Genomic DNA, 23,949 nt, shown 5'->3' with positions numbered 1-23,949 from the left:
TTTTGCTAAAAGAAAGGGGAAGTGTAGCGCTGGCTTGTTAACGTGTTTAGGTAAGTTCACATGACAGCTGTACCTGCTGGTACCAACATCAATTTTTTTTCCCCTTCACCCTGAAAATTTCGAATGGTCCCAATTTTGCTTTCGTGGTGTCTGTATGCAGTACTTTACACCAAGGGTAAGACACAGGCAAGCATGTAAAATTAATGTTTTCACTTCTTGTCAGATTTTCTAACTAAAAACATTTCCTCCTAGCAGTTCCATCTCCAGATGTTACCACTGCACCTTCTAAAATTGTAAAACCCCCCTGTATATTTGATATCTTATGCACTCTCACAGTGTTTCAAAGGGAGAGTATATTTGCTGGGCAGGTTGTCGATTGAACATAAAATATGAATGAAATTGTAATTTTATGGCAGATACCGTAGCTGTAACTGTCACAAGCACTCTGTATCCTCAATAGCTAGATGAAAAAACAGTCTGTAAAAACATTTGATTGATTTTTTTTCTTTCCAGTTAAGCCAGGAAAAAATCCTCAAAATTATGAACATGGTGAAAAATAAAGAAGTGAGCATTGAAGGGGCTTTGCATTTGGCACAGAAAGAGCTTTATTCTGAAAAGGTAAGGTCACTCCTTTGATCTGTTTTGCAAGACATTCAAATGTTTGAGTGTGTTCTGGAAAGTCTGGTTGAGTGTTAGGAGCATGTCAAAGATGTAGTCCCAACTGATGCAAACATATACACTCCAGTTTATAACGAATGGCTAATGCTAGCTGTATCCTATGTAATGGATATCCTGTGTAGATGCAGCAGCTACACTGGTGTCATTACCTGGATTAAGTAGTTTAAATCGAAATCAGATGTGTCTGTATGAGTTTTGCTATTCTGAGTGCAGCATCAAGTATTGTAACAATAAATGTAGGGTAAATCCTTGGGCTGATACCATGAAGTGCTTCAGGAAAATGATGGATCTAATCTCTGAGGGGTGTCCTAGTGTTGGGTTGTCCTTGGGGCCTGACTGGTCAGCATAAGAGGGTCTAAGAACTCAGCATTATGCATGGCCACAAGAGTGGCTGGCTACTAAGTGCAAAGCCTTGGCCAGTGTGACGTCAGTTCTATGTTCCTATGGTTAGCTCTGACCAGGCAAAAGTAGAATCAGTGTACAGGTGGCTTGAAACTGCTTTTGGGTCCTACCACAACATAGCTTTGCTGAGTGTAAATCAATGAGACCAAGAGTTCTAGTCCAGAGATTTTTTTCAGGATTAGATTGAGACACAAAAAGCAGGAGTTGTGGGTATTTTGAGCTTGTGAAAATCAGGTCAGGAGGATGCTTCCCTGTGTCTCCATGTGGAGTTCCTCTCCAAAGCCTCCAGCACTGTTTGAACACTGTTCACTGAAGGTGACTTCACCCGAGAAAAAGATTGGATTTGAGCGGACAAAAAATAACAGTGTGGACATAGTGCTGACTTCTGTTTTTCAGGATTCACAGGACTTGCTAACTGGATCACAATTTAACTTCAGTATCTACAAGTACAAACACTATCGGTGGCAGAAACGAATTTTGCAGGTAACTTTAACAATTCTCACTTTTGAAGAAATACATAAAGAATTTAGGATACTTATGTTGCTCAATAAATATTATGAGAGACGTTGCTGAACCACAGGATGTATTAAGCCATCAGAGAGGTACAAGCTATTCACCAACTTTCTACCTTTTACACCAAAATAATTTCTTTAGCAGGCTATGCATTTAATCTGTTTCCTCTGCCCTGTGAATCCTTTTTTTTGACATTGTGAACCCTTAAGGCTTTATTGACTTGCTGTGTCATAAGTCTTGAGAGATATTAAAGCAAACTTCTGTCGATAACACATGATGGTCGTTTCCTGATTCCATGAAATCAGTGACAAAGTTTTCATTTTGTTTCCAGGAACCTGGATTTCACTGAATTTTCCCTGCAGTTTGGACAAAATTTGATAATGATCAAGTCCAAGTCATGCATGCTGGAGAGTGTTTTTTTTGTTTACTGCATCTCAATTGTAGAAAATATAATCTCCTTATTTCCCTCAATATCCACTGGTTTTTGAGTTAAAAGGTTATTTGCTTAGCCATAAAACTGATGGAAACATGGAGAAAGTTATGTTAGATGTGGAAGTTATGAGTTTGGGAATCTGGAGTTGTTAAATTCCATTTCTTTAGTTACCAGTAGCCTTCAAAAGTCAGAGATAATAATGACAATGGTTCTGCTTTAGAGATTTCCTGCTACAAACAGAATGCAGGGAAAGGCCACGGTGTTAGCATTTGGTTGGCGTGGTCTGTGCTATAGGAAAAAAAGGTGCCAAGAAACATTTATGACCAAAGGTAAATATCTAACCCAGATGAGATCTGAGGCTCTTCTGAGTTTGTCTTCCCTGTGGGCCGCATTCACAGAAGCTGGGCAGTCAGATAATATTCACATCTTATTGTACCAACAAAGCTGTTTCTGCTCAGCAGGGACTGACGCATAGAACGGATACCGGCATCTGTCTGTACCACTTTTTAACACTGCAGATATAGATTGTGCAGTGGAAGAAGAGTGATCTTATTTTGAAACAAACAATTTTTAATTGGTATAGCGTGAAACAGCAATAAAATAACTTTATTGGCTATTATCATTACTCCCTTCACCTATATGCACACATAGATGTGTATATAAACATACAGACCAAAAAAAAAAGTGTTAGATGATATCTACCTCAAAACACTGTAATATTTATGTTAGAAAATAATCTCTGAATAGTATCCTTTTCCTGACAGAAGTGGCTGTTATAAAAATAACCGCTTTCATTTTAGCACTGGGGCACAGGCTGAACCAGTTAGTGATGGAATCTCTGCTGAGATGGTCATGCCATTAGTTTGTGCTGCCACTATGCTGAATGGGAAGTTTTTGCACTGGGTTGTATAAGACAAGGAGAATTTAAAAAGAAATGATATTTCACAGTGATAAATTGATGCATATTCATCAAAAGAGATAGGGAAACACAGTTACAATGAATATGTTTGTTTTGTAACTAAAACAAATATAGTACAGTATCTTGATGATGAAATGTCATTTTTTATTCTATTCATCGGCAAGATAGATACATATTCTAAGCTGGTTCTTTATCTAAATGCCCTTGCATGATAATATTGGGGATGCTGTCTTTCCCTTTCAATGAAGAGAAGCGATGGAGTCAAGTAATAAAGAACTTTCTATTCCAGATTGATTTCAATACAAAGACCATTTTTAACATTGAAAAAGGAATTATTAAGAAACAGTTCCCTTTCTCTCAAGTCAAAGCCTGTGAAGATACTGAAAGGAGGCGCTTCAGCATTGTGTTTCATGGGCGACAAGATTATGAGCTGGAAGCAGTGTCTCTTGATGATAAAAGGAAGGTAAGTTTTTACAATGTCATAGACAGATTGCTATAAATAACAGCTGATGTTATGGTAGTACCCAGCAGGTCCCAATCATAAATGGGAATTGTTATGCTGTGCATTGTGCAAGCAAAGAAGTAGGTATGTCTTTATTCTGTGTGTGTTTGTTGATAGAACAAAGGGCATGAGAGTTCAGGAGAAAGTTTAGCCTTAGGATTTTGCCACAGTTCACTAGGACTGAAGATGTAAAGCCGTCTCAGGATGTGATATGAAAGTGGATGCATTGCTTCGACTACACCTTGAATGTAACTGGTCTGAGATTGTATTGAAACAAGCGAACAAAACTGATTAAACCTTAACTGATATTTTCTAAGCAGCATTTTTCCTATGTGTATTTTTTCAAATGTGTGCTTTTAAGAAGAATGAATGAGGCCATCCTGATGCTCTGAAAAGAAAAAGATGTAGTAGTTCATCCTTTACCATCAAAATACACTGAAATGATAAAATTACCAGAGGAAGACAGCCTAGGTACAACTGGATATTTGTTTAATTAAATGAATCAGTGTTGCAAGATTTTGAATGAGCTGTTTCATTTTGACATCTCAGCTCCTTTTGACTTCTAGGTTCAATTAAATATTCCAAGTAGTTAGAATAATTAGACTCTACACTGAAAGCTGAGAAACTGCAGTTGTGACACTAGCACTATCCGTGTGTTCAGGGGTGATCAAGTCTTGGACTTTGTGTTGTCCCACTGCTGAGGTGCTGACTCCAGCTGTGCAATTCAGGTTGAGACACAAACTCTCAAAAATCTTGCTGGAGTTTGCAACAGAACTTCACATGTGACCAATTTTTAAGAGGCTTTTTGTAGAGGGGTTCATCCCTCATGAAAATTAATGGTTCACTCCATGTGCAGAAACTTTTATTGCCGATGAACAATACCGCTTGGCTGATTAGCTAAATTTTCAAAATAGATTACATTTAGCAGAAGAGCTCAAAAAGGCACATGTATTCTGTAGTAAAAACACCTAAATATGGCCCTGTATAAGAAAAAGAGTGTCTTAAATTCACACTCACCTTAATCCATGCTATTTTCAACTGTGGGCAAGCCTTCATTTTTCTGCTGGGTTCGTTTGAGATTTCAAGTTAAATCAATCAGTTACTGCTTGGGCTTGAACTGAGCTCAGCAAAAACTTTGTCCTAGATTGCTTTGTATAGGAATTGAAAAAGTAAAATTATGTTTTACAGAAACCTCCTCCTTACACTGACAGGTTTAGAACTGTGGGCATAAAACCAAATTGCTGTTAAGTAGTTTAGAATCATAGAAAGACCCTATTTATTTTGCATTAATTTATGTTACCTATTTGGCTGCTGCTTATAGTGTTGTCTATCATTTTTATACCTGAAAAAGCCACCTATTAATGTCTTATTCAAGGGAATTAACATGGAAAATATACTCTCTCTGCTGCCACTTATCATATAGATAACATACCTTCTGAGCAGAGTTATACAGAGCAATTCTTCTAAGAGGCCAGTAGACTCCTGCTCTGGAAGACCTCCAGAATGTGACGTGATACACGAAGGACTGCTGGATTTGCAGCAAAACACTTTCACGTCCACTGAATGGGTGAAGTACGAACTGCACTTTTGTAGACCTCTGTGTTATGGATTTTGTTAAAATTCCTGATACTTTAATATTCTAATTTGCTGATAATAAGTTATTTAATTACTTCTTGAAACTTAGATGAAAACTGCATGAGATTAAAACATTGAAATTAACTGTTGGTGCAAGAGCGTTACCCAACAAAATGAAGTTCTGATGTGTGCTAGAGACTGCTGTGTGCATTACTAACACAAATATACAATGGTGATGGTGCTCAGAGGGATTTTAATGATGGGACTTCTTTATGTTTACCTCTCTGCTTTTTACTCCAGTCATAAGGAAAAGGAGAAAAAAACTGGCAAAGCAGATGAAGAGTATAGGAGTCTTGCTAGAGAACATTGAGTCACCCTGGCTAAATAGCTGCCCCAAAATTCATGATTAATTCTCGTAATGTTCTGAACTTCCCTCCTTGGGGGGGTGACCAACCGTGGTGGCCTAATGGGGTGGTGGTTGCAGAGACAGGAATCATTATTCAGTAGGAAATGGACTGTCACTGCCATTTCCTTCAGCCCCTAAACCATCGCAGATAAGCATGACTTCTGCTTCTGCTTGTTCTATTACTGAACTAGCGAACCAACCACAATGGTTTTACAGAGTTTGCAACCCATCCTACAGACAACCCACCCTTTCCCCGAGCTAGCTTCTAAAATACCCAGAAATTGCTTGTACTATCAAAGGAGAGAGAGAGAAAAAATGTCTACTAAAAACTAATGAAAAAAAGTTAGCATTGTAATTATCTGCATAGGGCAATTATATCAAAAGACTTCACAGTTAACAGAAAATAATTTTAATTGTTTTTAAAAGGCTACCACTGTATGTCTTGTAAACACTATCCTCAAGTGTGTCCCAGGATTTGTTACCTTGCAACATTTAACAAGTTTGCTAACAAAAAAAAATTGATTTTTATTTATCTTGTGAAGCACAGCCCTTGTTGCTTTCTTCTTGATATTAATCCTCTCTTTTTTTTTGGCAAAGTAAATAATGGTGGAAACATCTGGAGATCCGATTAAACTATAAGTCCCTGCTTTAAAGAAAGGAGAGATCAATATAACTGCCAGCTCCATTAAACAATTCTTATCATTTTGAGTGTTTATGTGGGAATAGATGCAATTTATATTTTATGTTTAATTCTTCTGGAGCAGCTGAACTTATTTAAATTCCTCATAGAACACCTTAATCAACTAGCCACACCTTACAGAGAGAGTGGAGGAAAAGAAAGGTCTGATAGAACTGTCAGAATGATAAAGAAATGCAGTAAGCCTCAAGAAAAATGAGAGTGCAAATGCTTAAATAAGAATAAAAACCACATACAGTAAAGCCCCACTTGTTGTTGAATGTGGGGCCTTTGTTATGAACAGCAGAGCAGAATCCAAGAAGAGAGACTGAAGCAGAACATTTTGCTGTAACAGAAGCTGCGTGTGGGCAGCCAGTTTGTGCCAGGATTAATTTACAGTTTAAGGAGGTAATACCCACACGTTGACACAGTCATTTCTGATGGAAGCCCTTGAGAGCAGAACATTTTGACCCCTCCCTGCCAAGTGATTGTGGGAATGAGAGCGGACCAGGATATGTCCTCATGGAGTAAGAGCATGTGCAGAGGTCTTTCCAAGAAGGGGACAGTTATTGGACCATAAGTTTGAGCACTAACTTCTGCTATGGTGACTTGTTTATAGTGGTGGCAGTAAAACCTGGAAGACACAGAATCTCCAAAGCTTCATCATATGATGTGCTACAGAGTCACATAGTGAATTCCTTTAAAAGCTCGTAGTCCAAAAGACCCACCATCGCAAACAAGCGAGAGGAATAAATAGAGTGGGAGGGAGAGAGTGTAGTTAACAACTTAACAGGACTTGTGTGATTTTTAGTTGATAGTCGGATCTTCTTAATTTTAGATCTCTCATTACGTGTGGCAGGCTGGAAGTTCGTATTTTATGTCACAGTTTACTCGTGTGTCAGATGAGAATAAGAAGCCCTCATCTCAAAAGTTTTATAATTCAATATTGATACTTTTTGACTATTCCATGGAAGATGCTATAAAAATGTGGAGACTTATTGACATTAGAAAATGATTTATCAAAGGCAAGGCTTGTGTAAATAAGTATTCGGTGAAGAGTGATCTGTATGTCCGTTCCTTGTCCTTCAGGTGCTTGGTCCAACTACGTGAAGGAGAACTGACTTTCTATTGCATAGGTGTGGGACGAAAGAACAAGACTGCAGATCCCGTAACAAATACAATTAATTTGTCAGGTGGTAATGTGAGTGTCAGCAAGGAGAATGGATGCAGTGCCTTTTCAGTTCAGACCAAAGAACACAATTATTTGTAAGTATAGTTGGTAATTAATAATTTGTTAAAGCAGAACTACTGAAAACAAGGTCAAGCAACAGAGAATCTCAGTGTCCCAGAACAAAATACAACCATGGAGAAACAAGGTCGAGAGAATGATATAGATTACCCGTCCCATTGCTCTGCAGTGATTTGATGGGTATTTTAAGGAGGAATAAAAAGTAGAACATTGTGGAATTGAGAAGATACATTGAAATACTGCCCACAAAGCCTTGTCTATTCATGTCAGGAGCCAGTGAAGAGGTACATCATGCAGCTTGGTAGGACAGATGTGTGAACAGGTTCTGACCAGCTCGTACAACAAGCACAGTAAGACATAGCACATTGTTCACCTTCCCTCAAGGTGGAGAAGAGGAATTATGAGGTAACTGCACCACAGAGTCAATATATGGCAAAACTTCAGCTCTCTAACCTTAGACACGTAAGCAATTAACTCTGTCTGAAAAGGTCAGAGTCAGCAGCACTGGGCTCCTTTGACAAGTAAAGCTGCTGAACATCATTCTGCTTAAATAAGAAATATCTGTGGCTGTATTAGTCAGCATGTTATTTACACTTCCTTGTGTTTATATGTGACATTCTTAAATTTCAGGTTTCGAATACCCTTTACTGTCCAAAATAACAGGGCAGAGGATGTTAGCAAGCTCCAGAACGAATGGGTGTCTCTCATAGAAAGGTACTGCCAGCTGCACAAGACTGTCCCGCTGCCTCTGGAGGAATCACCTCCTCAAGGATTTATCTCATTGGAACCGGATTATGTGGATTTTGCTGTACCTCTGAATGAACAGAAAGAGGAAGCCCTCTACTTTGGTGTGAGTTCTGCAACGACGAGTCTGAACAAGTCTTCAAGCCCCCAGACAAAGCCCACAGAGGGGGAAGCAGCCCCAGCATCACCATCTCTTGCACCTCCCATGAGTAAGGCAGAGGTACCGCCAGCCCCACCTGCCTTACCGCAGCCCTGCAGCCTCTCTCCATCCACAAAGAGAACCAAAGCCTTTCACTGGGATGTTGTTCCTTGTGACAAGGTGAGGTTAAAACTCAATATTGTAGCCTGTATTACATGTATAGTTATCATAAAAGTATAGTTGTGCCCCAAAACAACCTGGTTACCCTTCTCTGTGTCTGGATGGAACAAAGTGCCTCTGTTCTTTTGGCTTTTTGTTTACCCTGTCGCTCCTGTATTTTTAGATTCAAAAATCTGTCTGGGGATTGTGTGACCCAAGCAAGAAAAGAATAGATGTGTCCAGACTCTGTGATCAGTTCCAGATCCAGGACATGGCAGTATTTTTGGGCAACGAACCTTCAGTGAATCAGCACATCATGTTAGATCGAAAAGTTGCACATAACTTCAGTAAGTGTTTTAATAAGATCTGTATACTCCTATCTGTAAGCCTGGGGTGAGCACAGGCAATGAGACAAGCCTGTGTCTAATCTTTTAATTCAGGACCCCTCTACTCATTTATAAAAACAAACCTTGTGTCTCAGTTGCTTTAAATGTGGTCCTTAAGGGTGTAGAGTAGAAGCACCAAGCTTCTTCTCTTGTACAAAACATGGATGTACCCTTGAGCTGTGATGCTGTTATCTTAGGGCAGACATGTAAAATCATGTATGGCACCTGTGAAATCAATGTTTAGCCTGACTTCAAAGGCTTTTCAAATTCTGTGAACTGTCCAGGTGAAACAAGTCAACAGAAACAGCTTGGTAGCTAAAACTTTGAGTACTAGGCTCAGTCTTTCTCCTACATCGAGTTCAAGAATACTCATGTAGATGCAGGTGAGTTGGTGTAAGAAGCCTTTGAGGCAGCTACCAGCGAGGTCGCAGGAGCTCTCTTGGGCTTTCTCTGGCTGACAGTTCAGACTGTGAAAGGCTGTCCTGAGTGATCGTGAACAGGCCCCCTCCTTCTCCTACCCCAGGTATGATGCTGCCAAAGGCCTGACCTAGAACAACCTTTCACAGCTAATGAAAGAGTTCAACACATAGTTCTGGTCTTGCTAATAACATGTTATAAAGGTCTTTCAATTACTTTGATGAGAAGTAGTAGATATTAAAGGAGCAAGAGTAATTGTTCTTCAAAGACACTCTGATTTCTTTTACAGAGATGGCTTTCCAAAAAAGTCCTATAACCTAGCGATGTTTTAAGAAATGTTACATGTGTAAAGAATTTGGGGCAGTTAATTTGGAAGTTTTAATGATTTCATCTTTATGAATATTGATAAGAAAGAATATATTTTGGAGATTATGTAAAGTTTTAATTGGGAACTGTAAATGGAGATAACTTTTTGGAATTATTGCATACATTGACCAACAATTTGAAGGGTTAAAAGGAAGTGAGTGATACGAAAGTGCTGTTGCAGATAAAAAGAAATCTATAATAGCACTTTTATCTACTAAATTATTGCAGTTTCTTTGAGGACATGTCTTTCTCTGGGTTTGCAAATCGCACCATTCTTCCTTTTGATCCTATTCCTCTAACAACTTTTTTCATTGAGACATTCTACATCCGTTTCTTAATCTTATTCTTAATGTCCCATCAGTGAGATTTTTGGCATATACTTATTATAATGGACTTTACTTAGATCAAAAGTTAATTTGATCCTGAGAATTCTGATTAATCTTCCTGCAAGTGCTGCAAACCACAGTTCTTAAATTAATGAATAAAAAGATGAAGCCCCGAAATGCCAGTAGGTTAAAATTTCTTGAGAATTTGAGTGGGTTTCTGAACACAGGAGAAAAATGAGGGTTCTGGCAGAAGATCTCAATGTATTAGAAAATGCAAATAAAAGCTAAGTATATCTAGTGGGTTCTTGTACACAAAAGTAATTCCTGCCATACAGAGAACAAGTGACAGAAAGACAGAGACAAGAAAAACATCCTTAGATTTCCAACGGAAAAGTTTTGGGAGACACTATAGAGTATATGTTAATCTAAGAATGTGGGATCTAGTGGGTGAAAAACTGGTTTAGGAGTCGAAATACCAGCTTCTGTGACTTGATCAGTGCCTGTTTCTCTGTATGAGACTCGGTTTCCCATCTATGCAATTCTTTTTTTGCCTAGGAAAATACTTTGGCAAAGTCTGAAGATTAGAATTTATTCAGCAGCTAATTTCAGCTACAGAAAACGTTCAAGAAAGTGTTAAATGCTTTGCAGACAGGTTGTGAAAATTTTAAAATGAACATTTTATTATGAGTTATTCACTCTGTTATGGTCCGTAAACATCACCACACCTGAAGAGATGCATGGTTTAAAAGGCATAGGGAAGTAAAAGATATAAAGCACAAAAAGAATAAGAAAGAAAAAGGGAAGATTCTGACAGGCTTAGCACTAAAGCTAGATCTTATACAAAATAAAAAGGGTGGAAAGTGTGTCAGAAGAAGAATAAATGTTGTCTGCTTCATTGGCCAACAGTCTCCTGAGAACCATTAATAGGTGATTTGGGCCACAGCAAGTTCCTATAACCTAAAAAACTCTGTTCTTTTTTACAATTGGAGAAAAAGAAAAGGTAAATCATACATATTCTTCCTGAATTCTCCTTCCGAATGCCCTTGTGCTGCTCAGAGGAGTTCTGTTGTAGCAGAGACTCTAGGACAAGTTTCATGCCAGCACTGAGAAGCTTTTAAGCCTTGTCACCTTCTCAGCTGATGCCCTCTCTTCACTGCCTTGTGTTTCCTCTTTTACCTTCATCCTTTGGTAATGATGGTGGAGACAGACGGTAATTAACAAGTAACTGTCAGGACAAAGTGGTGCTTTTGGGAACAACAGCCTTACGAATAATTCTTCACCTGTTTGGGGAAGAGACATCTTATTTCTGTTTTTCTATCAAAATGTGCATTACGAGCCAGCCCCACGTCAGCACAGAAGTCTTAAACATTAGAAAAACTCTTAATCAGATTTCAGAATATCAGGCAGCGTGGAGAACTGAGCACTTCTGTTTCCCAGGTTGCCTTCATTTTGGGAGTAATGGACTCTACCTGCCTTCTTTTGAACCCTGGAAATTAAACAGAGCAAGTAAACAAAATAAAAAAAAATTGTAAAATTTAATTTATTTCACCTTAAAATAGTAAAATATGCCAGTTCATTGTATTGTTATTGGAAAAAAAAATCTTTTGACTGTTGAGCTGAGTACAAGAGAAATATATATGAGCAAGTACTTGAGTAGCTTCCCTTGAGAGTCCTGTCTTAAACATTGATGATGTTCTGACAGAAATATATTTTTGCTTCACTGTTGCTATGCATATTTAAAGAAAATACAAAGACCTAGTTTTTGCCTTAACATTAGCAACTACTAAGTGTTTTGGGTTTTTTTCTGGGTTTGTTTGTGTGTGGTGGGTTGGTGATTTGTTTGTTTTTAAATCTGGAAAGTAAGTATGAAATGTTTTTGTGACTTCCCTTCCCTTGAGCATTTTCTTCCAAATAATCGAAGAATCATTTTCCTCCAGACATTTTTCTTAAAAGTTTCCATATAAAACCAAGTGAGCTGAAAGAAAAACTATACATCATACATGAAGAGAGTGGTGGACTTACAGATGAGCAGATTACAGCACTAAGAAGGTAATCTTTGGGCTTCAATTGATTGTTTATAATACATGCTGCCTTTTGGAAAAGGCGTAATCTTCTGCAAATAAGGAAAAGTTTGGGAAAGATGCCACTAAGACATTGGATCTATCCTGACTGCAAATATAATATGAGGGTTGCACAGAGAAATCTCAGTCCTCGCGACTGAGATTTTAGGGTATGCCCCAAAATATCACTTTTCCCCATGTTGCGTAGGAAAGGGGACTGCAAGAAATGACAGCAAATCCGATGCGATTTTGTGAACTACTTACAAGGAGCAGAGTTGGTAAAATAATAAGTTGTGGCAGTGAGCAGGTGTAACTTCATGAGAAAACTTTACAATATTTCTTACTACGGCCTTACCCTCTATTGTGGAATCAGAAATGAAAGATTTAAAATTGGTTTGGAGAGGAGGAAGACAGACAAGTGTTAAAGGAGCTTCATGGGATGATGGGATATTAAGAATATCAGTATTTCTGAGTGGCAGAGATTTGTGGGTTTAAAGCAGAATGCAAATTTCTGTATCTTTAAAAAATTGAATTACTATATTGAGAAAAATAGATTTTGGGAGTGTAAGCAAACATGGCATGTGAAATTTGTAGGAAATGGATTGCATTTCTTTGAATAGTTTAAGATATAGAAAGAAAAAAGTGGAATCCGTTATCCATCCCAGGCCCCATGTGATACCTGGGCCATTATATTAAACACATTCATATGAAAACTTGGTGTGAAGCTGTTTCTTGCATGAAAATGAGAAAAAAAATTGAGCGCTCTCTAAAGCGAGCTTGGAAAAAGATGATGCTGGCAAAGAAAGCGCGGAAGTAAATAACTGATGCTTTTTACTTGTGCAATGAGTTTAATTTTTGCCTTAAAATCTTGATCCTAATGATTTCATCAACAGTAATTTTAAAACCTACAGATTCATGTCTGTACCTAGAAAGTGATATCAACAGGAAGAACAGATGTGTAACGTATGGAATTAATGTAGTTCTGTGAGATGACTTGTGCAGAACTTGCCTGAAGTTTGAAGGGTCATGGACAAGACACTGAATATTTAAATGTTTTATATCTATCAATCTTCTGGAGGAAGCTTCCATGCTGCCCCGGTGCATTACCAGTTACACCCCACACTGGTGCACAGAAGATGATGAGCTGGCAAGAGGTGTAGAGCCTCACTGAGGGCAATGGAGCTCTGCTGGAATTGGTCAGGAGAGAACTGCAGTGAAATGTCTTGGACATGGAGAGTGCTCTCCAGTTACATGTGGGGCTCCAGTCCTGCAGCACAGCAGAGTGCTTGGGGTCTGGCCAGCCCTGGGTACGAGAGCAGCCTCTGCTCACACCATGGTTTGAAGGAGAACGTTGAACATGCCCCGTTGTTCAAGCCTTAACACAGCACTGCAGATTCAGTCCAGGATCTCCGCACTGTTGAAAGCGATGTGACACCACTGAGATCACTGATGTATAGCGTCTGGGCTCTTTGCCATCAGACAATAATAATGATGATGATGATGGCAATGAAGCTTGAAAGATTTTAGTTTTTTCCTTGAAGATTTCAGAGTCTTCCTTTGATAGCAATAATACTGAGAAAATTTTTCTAGCAATAGAATGTGTAAGATATATTGGATGCTGTATTGCTCTGTAGCATCAAGGATTCTGTTCCTGGGATTCTTATTTGTTGCCAAAATCTAGCAGTGCATGTACAAATCTTGTAGTGAAAGGGAGATAATTTTTTCTATCCCAACATCATCTACTGAAATAGATGAGGTGCATTTCAGAATTCAGGGTTGCATTTCCAAGGCAGGGCAGTGTCAGACATCTCATCGCAGGAGCAGACACTTATCTTGAAATATCAGCACTCTGAAGTTTCTCTTGTACAGCGCACTGTAGAGGACTCGGCATGATGGAAGTAGCAGGACACTTAGCACTTTTGAAGATCTTTCCACTTGATTTAGGTGCCATGGTGGAAAATTTTACCTTTGAAAACTGTGGCCTCCAGTTAATTGAGAACCTGTGGTTATGACAGGAGCTTAACCAGGATAGTCAGGGGCTGGAAAAATTCCTCTCTGTGCAAATTACACCTGTCATACTGTCTAAGCCTGAGCAGGAAGTCTAAATTCTACTCTTGCAGAATGAAAAATATTTAAAGCCAAAACCAAGATTACATTTTCATGACTGCGAGCAGTACGCAAAATGTTCTGCTCGTGTATCCAGTGAAGGTTAGTGGAGGTGGTGGAATATTATTAGAAACTTCTGGACTTATTTTGATACAGAAACTTTTCCGTAGTTAGAATAATTCTTTATGCTGGTGTCTTAGAACCAATAGCAAAGCAAAGACTCTTTGTCTCTATAGTTTTTCAGAACAGTGGGAGATTTTTCATGGCACGAGTTCCATTAGAGTTGCACTAATGTAAAAAGATATTTATGGAATGCATTCACATATTCTTGTGCTTCCTTTTCCATGGTTTCCATTGTTTAATGCTTTAAGCTTTAAACCTTCTAGATAATCTGCTAGTTGTATTTCATATACATAATATGTTAAAATAATTTTATGGGATATCAGACTTCTGATTAAATGAAGATATTTGCTGTCTGCTTTAAAAAAAAGTTCTTTGAAATTACTTAAAAAGTTAAACTATTTTTAATGATCAATAAACCCCCTTTCATTTGCCAACAGATAACTGTCATTTTTAAATGAGAATTAATTTTTTTCTTGATAATGAAGGTTGATGAATGGAATGTTTTGTAATCTGCTTTAATATAGATTTAATAATGCAGAACCCAGTAATTATTCAAGCGAAGTAATTTTAAATTATTGACAACAGTAAAAAAAAAATCTTATTGTTTGTCCTGTATTTAGCATGATAAAAATCTTTGCTTTATTTTGAATAATTTTCCTTATGTTTAATGAAAATGTATAACTATCCCCATGAATGTTTAATCAAACTTTCTACAAATTTAGTAGGTTGTTTACAGAGAAAGGCAAGAAGATAGTAGACCTGAATTCTTACTTAAGATTCTTAACACTCCTGTGTTAGCTATAACATTGATTTCATTTTTCCTAAGCTATGCTATGAATTCCCATAGTGTATTGGTCAGACAGGCAGGAAGATCTCCAAAGCAGGGGAACTGTGGTGGTGTGCTTATTTTTCCAAGTGGAGGCATGTTTAAAGACATCAGTTTTCTGAAAATCTGCAGCTCTGGAGTACTGTGGGAGAGTATTCTGTTACCTTACGCAGAAGGTTGTGGGTCCGTGTTACGTGCTATCATAACAAAAAAAAAAAAAAAAAAAAAGTGGATCTTGGATGTGGTGCAGTGCTTAGAGAGACAGAAATGCCATTGCCTGTTCTTGTTTCATAGGCAATTTTAAAAGTTTTAGAGGTAGGAGTTGGTCAGGCCGTGGTGCCCAGCTGTTTAATCACACCATAGTGTGTGCCTGCTCTGCTTTTGTGCTAATTTTTTGAAGAAGTTATTGCTGGAGACAAGCTGAGCCAGCATGGCCATAGCAGCTCAAGAAGAGTATATTGTTTCTAGGCGTTTGGAAGGGTTGTCAGATGTGTGAAAACCAGACACGTATGTATCAAGCACAGAATTAATGAACCTGTTTGGAAATTATGACCTTAACTCCTCTGTCTGGCTTTACCTTTTCCAAAATAGCCCATGCCATTGTAAGTTGTCTGTAGATCTGCAGGTGAACACTACTGACTGTTATTTTCAAGCCTTACATATATATATAAGCATTTCCAGATATGCAGATGTATCTGCTGATCATTTTTGCTTTCCATTGTGCAGTTGGCTCAAACACCTATAAAGTTCCAATGGTCAAGAATCAATATCCATTAGACACACTAAACAGTAAGAAATTCTGATGCGTGAAATGGAATGATTGCTTTATGTTACAACAATACAGAATGAAGAGGACATCTAATTTTCATTTGCTGTTTTACAGATACATGCCAACACCAAAGGATGCAGAAAGGTACCAGTCATTCAGGGGGTCCCCTTCAGAGCTGCATGTGGTTGATCAATTTATGTTTGAGGTAAGAAGGTGCAGCATTAAAAGATGCCGCAATGCTATTTCTAGGACACCATAATCTAGGTAAAACCACTACAAGAAGCTGTTGCTTGGAACTTAAATTTGCAATCTCAGCCAGAATCAGTGTAAGAGGATTTATCTGATAAAAAGTTGAGACAGGAAGATATTATGAAGAGAACTGTCTGGATCCCTTTGTGTTTCCAAGTCACACACCTTCCACTTGCTCCAAAGTAAAAGTTGATTTATTGTGAGCTAGATTTCCAGAATTTATAACCATAAAATTGTATGCATTTAACCATTCTTGTTCACAAGAAATGAGTGTCATTGATTTTAATAATGTCTGACCCTACAAGCATACAGTGTCCTCTTGAATTTGCATATGCAAATGAGGCATATTCAGGTGTGTGCCATAGTATAACTACAGACTTATAGCCTAGAGTAAAATTAATAAATGAGCGCAGAAATTAGGAAAACTATGGTGCGGCTGAATTACTCAATAAATTATGAAAGATATGTGCATGTTTTGGTATAAACATGTGTTTTGATTCCTTTTCTGTTCAATTCTCTGCAGATGTGTAAAATCCCCCACTTAGCCCAGAGGCTGGATCTCCTGCTTACCATCCGTGAGCTCCCTGTGAGCATGAGAGATTTGGAGCCGGTAAGTAACCTGAACACTTCACAGTGTGTTTGTAATCAAAATCTACCAGTTAGATAGTAGAGGGTCAAGTGGCCTCAATGCAGATTTCAAAGCTGTGAAGTTGGGAGGGATTGTTTTGGTTTTTTTTTTTTTTTTTTTTTTTTCCCCCCCTGTAGCAAATTATCTCACAGTCCATAATGTGAGCAACTCATAGCACAATTATCTGGCCAGCTCAATGTGTCAAAAAACGCAAAACAAAACCAAGAAACAAAAAACTCAAAAAACCCCCCACTAAAAAAACCCAAACCCAACCCATTTAATTTCTCTGTTAAAAAGTAACAAGCAAAAAAAATTAAAAATACTTCATAAGATCTCTATAGGTCATGGCTTTCATAGCAAAGGAGTTGTAAGTGATGTGAAGCTGTTAAGAGAGCCTACATGTGAAATACAGTGGCACTACTGGCTGGTGCATTTGGAATGCTTTTGGGAATCCATTTCATTTTATTTGTATTGTTAATGATGGTATTGCACAGTCCTGGTTCAAAACAAAACACAGTAAAAGAAAAATGGAGACGAATGAGGGCTATGATACGCGTGTCTATATATGGATGTGCATTTAATATCATCCTTATTCCCCCAAGGTTCCAGAAGCAGTTGTTAATGGGCCTGGCAGTGGAATAGGCTTCCACGAAGGAGGGAGGAAAGAACAGGAAAGGATTTTAGAATTTTTTATTTGGTGGTGGTAAACTTTCCTCTTTCTTTGGCCAGTGATAAGACAGAAGTGAATTTCACCATTAAAATTAAATTCCTTTTGTGGGAAGGTTCTTGCCCTACAAGCTGAAAGAAGAGATCTGAAGTCACAGGTACTCAGAGCAAGTTTATTTGACCAGCATTTCACAGATATTTACTAATTTCCTAAGACTTGAAGGAGGCTGTTCATCCTAAGGATTAGATCACTGAATTAAAATGTTGCAAACCAGAGTTTGAGCTCTCTGCCTTTTTCAGGCTAGCCTAGGGGTGGGGGGATGTAAATGAACAGTATTCCAGTCTCATGGACTGGATCTTCCTGTTCCAAACCACTGCCTTACCTGCCAGGGTTTGTATATGCTATGTTTCAAAACAAAATATTTCAACACAATTCTGTTTCTGTGAAAACGTTTCAAAGGTTTTGCTCTCATTCTGCATGGGAATGAAAACAAAATATGAAAGTTCTGCAAATCCAAGTTGTTATCCTTTGTCTGGCTGTGGTTAAAACCATAGTAACAGTGAACAAAACTCAGAAGAGGAACAGATGGAAAGCACTGGGGAGATGCACAGATTTCTGACCCTGCCGGGTGTGATGCTACACCTTTGCTGTCCTCCTCTGGAACCAAATATTTTAATAACTGCTTGCTTTGACAGATATTTAGTGTTCATTGAAGAGCTGATTGGTTGTCCTAGTATTTTCTTACTTATACATGCTAACATATGTTTGTAAACCATAGTTTATACACCTAAAATTCTATGGGACAATATGAATATTGGCTCTATGATGTGCTATAAATGTTTTAACAATGGCTTTCAACACTCCTGCCTGTTTCATCCTTTCCCTGTTTTTAAATTTGTGTGTTGGTGACTGACGAAGAGAGGTGTGGTGCTAAAAAAATACACATTTCCTAATTTAAAACAAAACCATCTCTTGTGTCTATAGCCCTAGAAGGGAGGTGGCTTCCCTGGGAAAACAGAAGTTGATATTGAGTTTGATTATAGGAAAATATTATTATTGTGGGGAAACTGTGCTGGGAATTTAGATAACAGTCTTCAGCTGCTATGGACAGGATGGAGGGAGATGAAGGATGGAGAACCTCATACTGTGCTTTGGGCTATCTGCTTCCCCCGATGCCTGACATTTGGTGCAATCTGGTGCATTCAAACAGCAAACAACTTTTTCTTCAGAAGCATTTTTAAGAGATGAGGTTGAAGTAGCTTTGGCAGGGCTGGTTTGGCAGCCAGAAAGGTCGTGACCTCCCTTGGAGGCAGGGTAACTGTGCCAACAGCAGCTTCACATCGATGGGAGATTTTTGTCTGGTCCTTCCTGAAAACCCCTGGCTGGTGTCCCAAGGGGATTTGGACAGGGAGATATCCATCAGCTAAGGTGTGACTTGCTTCAGGTGAGGACAATGAGGCTTTTGGCAAAGGGAAGGTATAGGCACCATTGATTTACTCACATTTTCAATTTGGACTGAAGGAAGATTTGCGTGTTTCAGCTAATAAACCAGAAAATCCGAGCAAGTAAGCAGCTGCAGTCCAGCCAGAAGTTTGTTGCTGTCTTGGAGTACATTTTAGCCATTGGGAACCATTTAAATGAAAAGGCTGGAAAAGAGAAGGCCAAAGGATTTAGACTGTCATCTTTGACCAAAGTGAGTAAATATTTTTCCTGTCATTAAAATCATCATATTCTAAGGTATGTTAGCCATTAATATGAACTCAGTTTTGCCCTGAATGTGGAGAAAGGCAATCATTTTTAATGAGTAGCTAACATTTTAACATCTGCTCTTGGTTACACAAGAAACAAAATCCTGTTTTAACAATGTGTTCTTTAATGTGTGCTATAACAAGATGCATTTCCCCATTTTACACAGCAGCGTTGGCTAGATGGGGGCACTGGGGTGTCAAACACACTGTGTTTCTAATGAGGTAGAACACCAGGATGCTGACTGCCCTGATATGAGGATCCCCTGCCTGGAGGAGGTGTCTGAGCTGCTGGCCCCTGGCTAGGCGCAAGTTTAGATAAACTCTATCGGCAGCTTTGTGCAGAGCACTGCTGTATGGATCCTTTTCATTTCACTGTGGTCAGAGGCTGTCACTACGACATTTCTTCCATGGTATTTACACTTTTGTGGCACTGGAGCAATTTCTTAGCCCTTCATTTTACTCCAATGCAAAGGTCTTTTGCAACAGATGGTACCATGCCGTTTGAAGGTAAAATTTCACAAGTAGAATGTAAATAAGTTAATAAGTTCCAAGTGAGTGAAATTTGCCTGAAATGGTTTTAACTGCCCAGTCATTGCTCTGCTGGATGATTGACTAGGGGACGAAGGTGGCAGTTATGATCTTTACTCTTTCCTGATAGAGATCTGCTCTACAAGAAGCACCATCTAGCTGTTAGTACTTTTAATTCTCTCTTCATTGATGTACAACTTGTGTGACATTAGGCTTAGCTTTCCATTAGTTTTAAGGAAACTGCTTTATCCTCTTCATCAGAATTTGCCATCAGAAGAAGCTGCCACTGAGCACAGGGTTTTTTCCCCATTCCTCCACCCAGCAGTGGCAGAGCTGGGTTATTCTAAAAAGTAAAATATAAATACAAATTTCCTAAGCTGTCCTGTACCTTTAACACTATTGTGAGATTATTCCTGATCTGTGAATAAAAGAGAGAAGAATTTTTTTTTTTTTTTGTAAGGTATCTTTCCCATCTGAAGACTTTAATATATGAGTGAGTGATTTATAACTCTAGTGACAATTCTGAGACAGAACTTGCATTTTTTTTATATATATATGTAATGGCTGTAATACACCTATCATAATGAAAAATGCCTACAAAATCATTTTCTGCCACAGAGCGTCTTCCCAGATTCAATTAAGGAACTTTACTGTCTTTATGAGCACAGGACAGCGCTTGTAAGTGGAAAGGAACAATGACTGTGTTTGGAGGTCCAAAATCAGTTGCAATCAATTAGGATACCTTAAGTTAAAAAAGACCCCTATTAATAAGAAGACACAACAGAACAAAGAAGGTCAACGGATATGAAAGTATAAAGCTGATCTTTATCAAGAATGTCTGTGAAATGGTGGATTGAAAAGGAGAAGTTTAATTTGATTGTATTTTCTATTCTTGTCAAATTTACATGGGAGCTACCAACATCCCTGCTGTTTCTTTTTTTTTTCTTTTTTCTTTTTTTTTTTTTTTTAAAGTATAATAGCTCAGTCTGTCAATTATTGCTCTATTCTATTTGCAGTTAACTCTGCTGCGGGGTAAGGAGAGGACGTTCACCTTGCTTCATGCCCTTGTGGAACAGATCTTCTTACATGAGCCTGATTTGGCTAAATTTTCTCAGGAGTTGACAGAATTTGAAGCTGTTCCTGATGGTAAGAGGAGCGAGGGGGAAAAAATAATCAACAAATAAAAAAAAGAAGTCCTTCAACTTTTATGGAAACTCCCATCCTCACAATATGAATGATACTTATTAACATTGTTTTCCTATCTCTTCCTTTCCAGCTTCCATGAAGGGCCTCAGTGCTGAAATTGATGGTATGTAAATGTGTTTTCTAAATTCAGAGAAAGATTTTCATATGTTATGCAGTCATTTGGAACAGGTTTTCATTACACTTCTGTAGTTTGTAAAGAGAGGTAAAGGTTCAAAACAATGAGGTAAAGTGTTTCTATGGTGATACTTAACCTGCTGTGTTACTGTGAAGAATTTTTAAAAAAGAAATATTAAAGTGTGTCCAGGTGGTTTAGAAATATAAAATATATACTGCCCATGGTAAATAGAGTTTATCATAAACTACAAATGTTAAGTGATACAAATGCTCCGTCAAAGTTATGGCTGTAGCAGAGTCTCTGGGAGCAGGCAATGCAGCAGGAGAAAACTTCTTTGAGCCATACCGGTGTTCTTCTCTAGAAAGGAGTCCAACACCAGTGAAGTCAACAGGAGAATAAGGTTGTTGAAATGTAAGATAGACTTTAGGAGACATTTACAACTTACCATTGAGCAGTATGACAAGGTGACCAGTGAAGTCAATGGATTTTAGATTGAACCCTTTGAGAGCTGAGAGAGAAGGTATACGAGTAGATGAAAATTACTTGTATTGTGCTGAAAGTTTACAAAAGAAATCTATCTTTTGAAAATGTGGCATGGATGTTGACTGTAACTACAGACCAATATATGCTGTTTCAGCCTTTGATAACACACCTGAATGATAGTCCCACTCAGCTTTTTGTTTGAAAAACCCTATACTGCTGGGCTTTGGGAGTCGGCCAGGCGTGTAGCTGGAGGCTGAATTCTATACGTTCTATATGTAACTAGAAATAACGCTATTTACCTTCAGTCACTTGTGTTCTTCAGGGACAATGTTGGTAGCAATTCGAAATCACTAAATATTTTAAAGACAGTTTTGGAAAGTCATGGATAAACTGGTACAATAGGCATGGTACCAGAAACTGCTGGGAGCTGCCAAAGGTGAATTATGGGAACTGGAGGAGACTGGCCTCTTCCCTCCATGGACTCCTGACGGGCCCAGTGCAGACTATCCTTATCTTCTGAGTCCTGTTCTTCAGGGCACAGAGAGGGAAGGGGGTGGATCAAATGCTGCTGAAACAGCCTTTCTCGCTATGTAGTTCAAGGCACATCCTGGTGCTTATCTGCTGCGAGTCTGGCATGAGCACGAGGGGAGGAGGCTGTTAGACTGCAGCCTGGGTCGGTTCAGGACTGAGCCCCTGGAGCTGAGGCTGTGCCCTCTTCTCCCCACGTTTCCCACCATGAGAAGTCCTGTGGCAGCTTTCTGATGTAGTGCTTAGTGCCAACTGACAAGATTGTTTACTGTTACATAGAATTTTTGTTCTTTTATCTTTAAAGGAACCCTGAACTTTCTATTTTCTATGTTATTTTCATTGCTAATCCCAATGCTCAAAGCTAGGAAAGGTCAAATTTACGGCTGCTGCATAACCATACTATTGACCTCTTCATTATTCTGCAGTTGCTTGTGAAGTGGTCGTGTACTATTTTTCTCCATAAGAGCCATGCCTCTTTTAGGATTGCTATTTCAAAACAAAATGTTAACATTCTTAAGTGAACATTATAGACCCATATTCTCCTAAATTTTCCATTTGTCTTAAATTATACATTTGTAGTCCTTTGGATACAACCGCATGCTAGTGAAATCTCTCTTTTTCTTTCTCTTTTGTCAGTTTTAAAAAAAGAATTGGAGAACGTTATTCAATGCAGGCGGCTTATTAAACCCAAGACAATCAAGGCAACACCCCAGGAGTCACAGTTCTGCAAGGAACTAAAGGTAGTTATCACAACCGTATTGTGGGCTGGAGAGAAAAGATGAGTAATCTTATTGAGTCCTGCCATGGCAAGGGGTCAGGAGCATTTGAGGGAAAGTGTCTTTTTATTCCCCCTGATAGTGTCTCATACCATAAGCTGCAGCATGGGAAGGGCTCTTCAGAGTTTCTGCATCTTCTGCTTTTGCTTCCCAGGCAAGTGGGCTGGAGTGGATGAGGAACAGATAGCCCCACTGTTGCCCACAATAAGCACTTTGGAATAAGAGCAATTTTAGAGCCTATATGGATTTGTAATATCTTTGTCCTCGGACAGAAGGGAAAATAGCATAGAGAAACATCATCCAAGGGCATGCCTATGTTGTGAGTTAAGATGATTCTGCCCATGGTGCTGGCAGAACGAGATGGGCTGGAGGCCACAGTGGAGAAGTGGCTGAGCCGAGCCCAGTTCTGGGCAGAGCCATCTGCTGTTCATCTCTGCTGCCCCAGGTATCTTTGTGCTGCACATCACTGGGTACTGTTGGCATCTGCTAAAGCCCCACGTTTCCTTCTCCCTTGGGACAACTCAATGCTGTGCTGCTTCCGTACATCCCAAGTTGTCCTGTATATGTATATACATATATGTGAAGGTACATGTTACAAAGGAACTGTGGTTGAAGAAATTTTGTTTCAAAAGTTAAGTTTCTAAGGTCTTGTTTTGATTCCTTAAGAATTAGCAACTGGGAATGTTTACTTCACGTGCAAAAAGGCTGGACTATGCTGAAGGTGGGGGGAAATCGGGACCTTATGATGCTTATCTAGTTCTGTCAATTTTAATAGATTTAGGTAGTGTCATTGGATGATACAGTAAAAAATTCTCTAACATTGCTGTTTCTTTTTTTTGTGTTTGATGTCTTAATACTTGCAAGGAAATGTGTGTGCTTGATGTATATTCATCTTTTGTGAAATGTGAAATTTTTGTGACATGAAAATTTTGACTTGAATTATCTTGTTTTCACTGCTGTTTAATTTCTGCTTTAATATTATGATCGTATACCAAATTAAGAAATTTTATTTTATTACAGGATTTAATTCAGAGATATGAAGGGGATCTATCCCAGCTGTCAAAAAAATGTGATGAAATGAAGAAGCTTTATAGCAACATACTGGTACATATCATACTAAAATGCAATGAAAAGGAATCTACATTTATTTAAGAAAAAAAAAAGAGAAGAAAAGTGCAAGAAGTTCCCATACTTCCACATGCTTTATAGTTATACTGTCCACAGAAACTGAAAAAAAAATCACACCT

At 38.5% G+C, this 23,949-nt stretch overlaps 1 protein-coding gene across 1 annotated transcript; it reads left to right on the top strand.

The window, feature by feature from the left end:
• Positions 1–546: 546 nt before the first annotated feature.
• On the top strand, positions 547–22,666 carry LOC104467683 (formin-H-like; the record flags this gene model as incomplete). Its single annotated transcript, XM_010081540.1, has 14 exons — positions 547–618; positions 1,477–1,563; positions 3,235–3,408; positions 4,871–5,019; positions 7,194–7,370; positions 7,984–8,416; positions 8,580–8,742; positions 11,828–11,939; positions 15,889–15,979; positions 16,547–16,633; positions 18,859–19,011; positions 20,611–20,740; positions 20,871–20,903; positions 22,563–22,666. Coding segments are annotated over exons 1-14 (1,965 nt in total), but the record flags the coding sequence as incomplete, so codon positions are not given.
• Between the last annotated feature and the right edge of the window lie 1,283 nt (positions 22,667–23,949).

This window comes from Pterocles gutturalis, unplaced genomic scaffold, assembly GCF_000699245.1.
Source record: "Pterocles gutturalis isolate BGI_N339 unplaced genomic scaffold, ASM69924v1 scaffold32954, whole genome shotgun sequence".
Taxonomy (NCBI): Eukaryota; Metazoa; Chordata; class Aves; order Pterocliformes; family Pteroclidae; genus Pterocles; species Pterocles gutturalis.
Note: the sequence above shows the minus strand (reverse complement) of the source record. Positions and strands in the feature narration are given on the sequence as shown.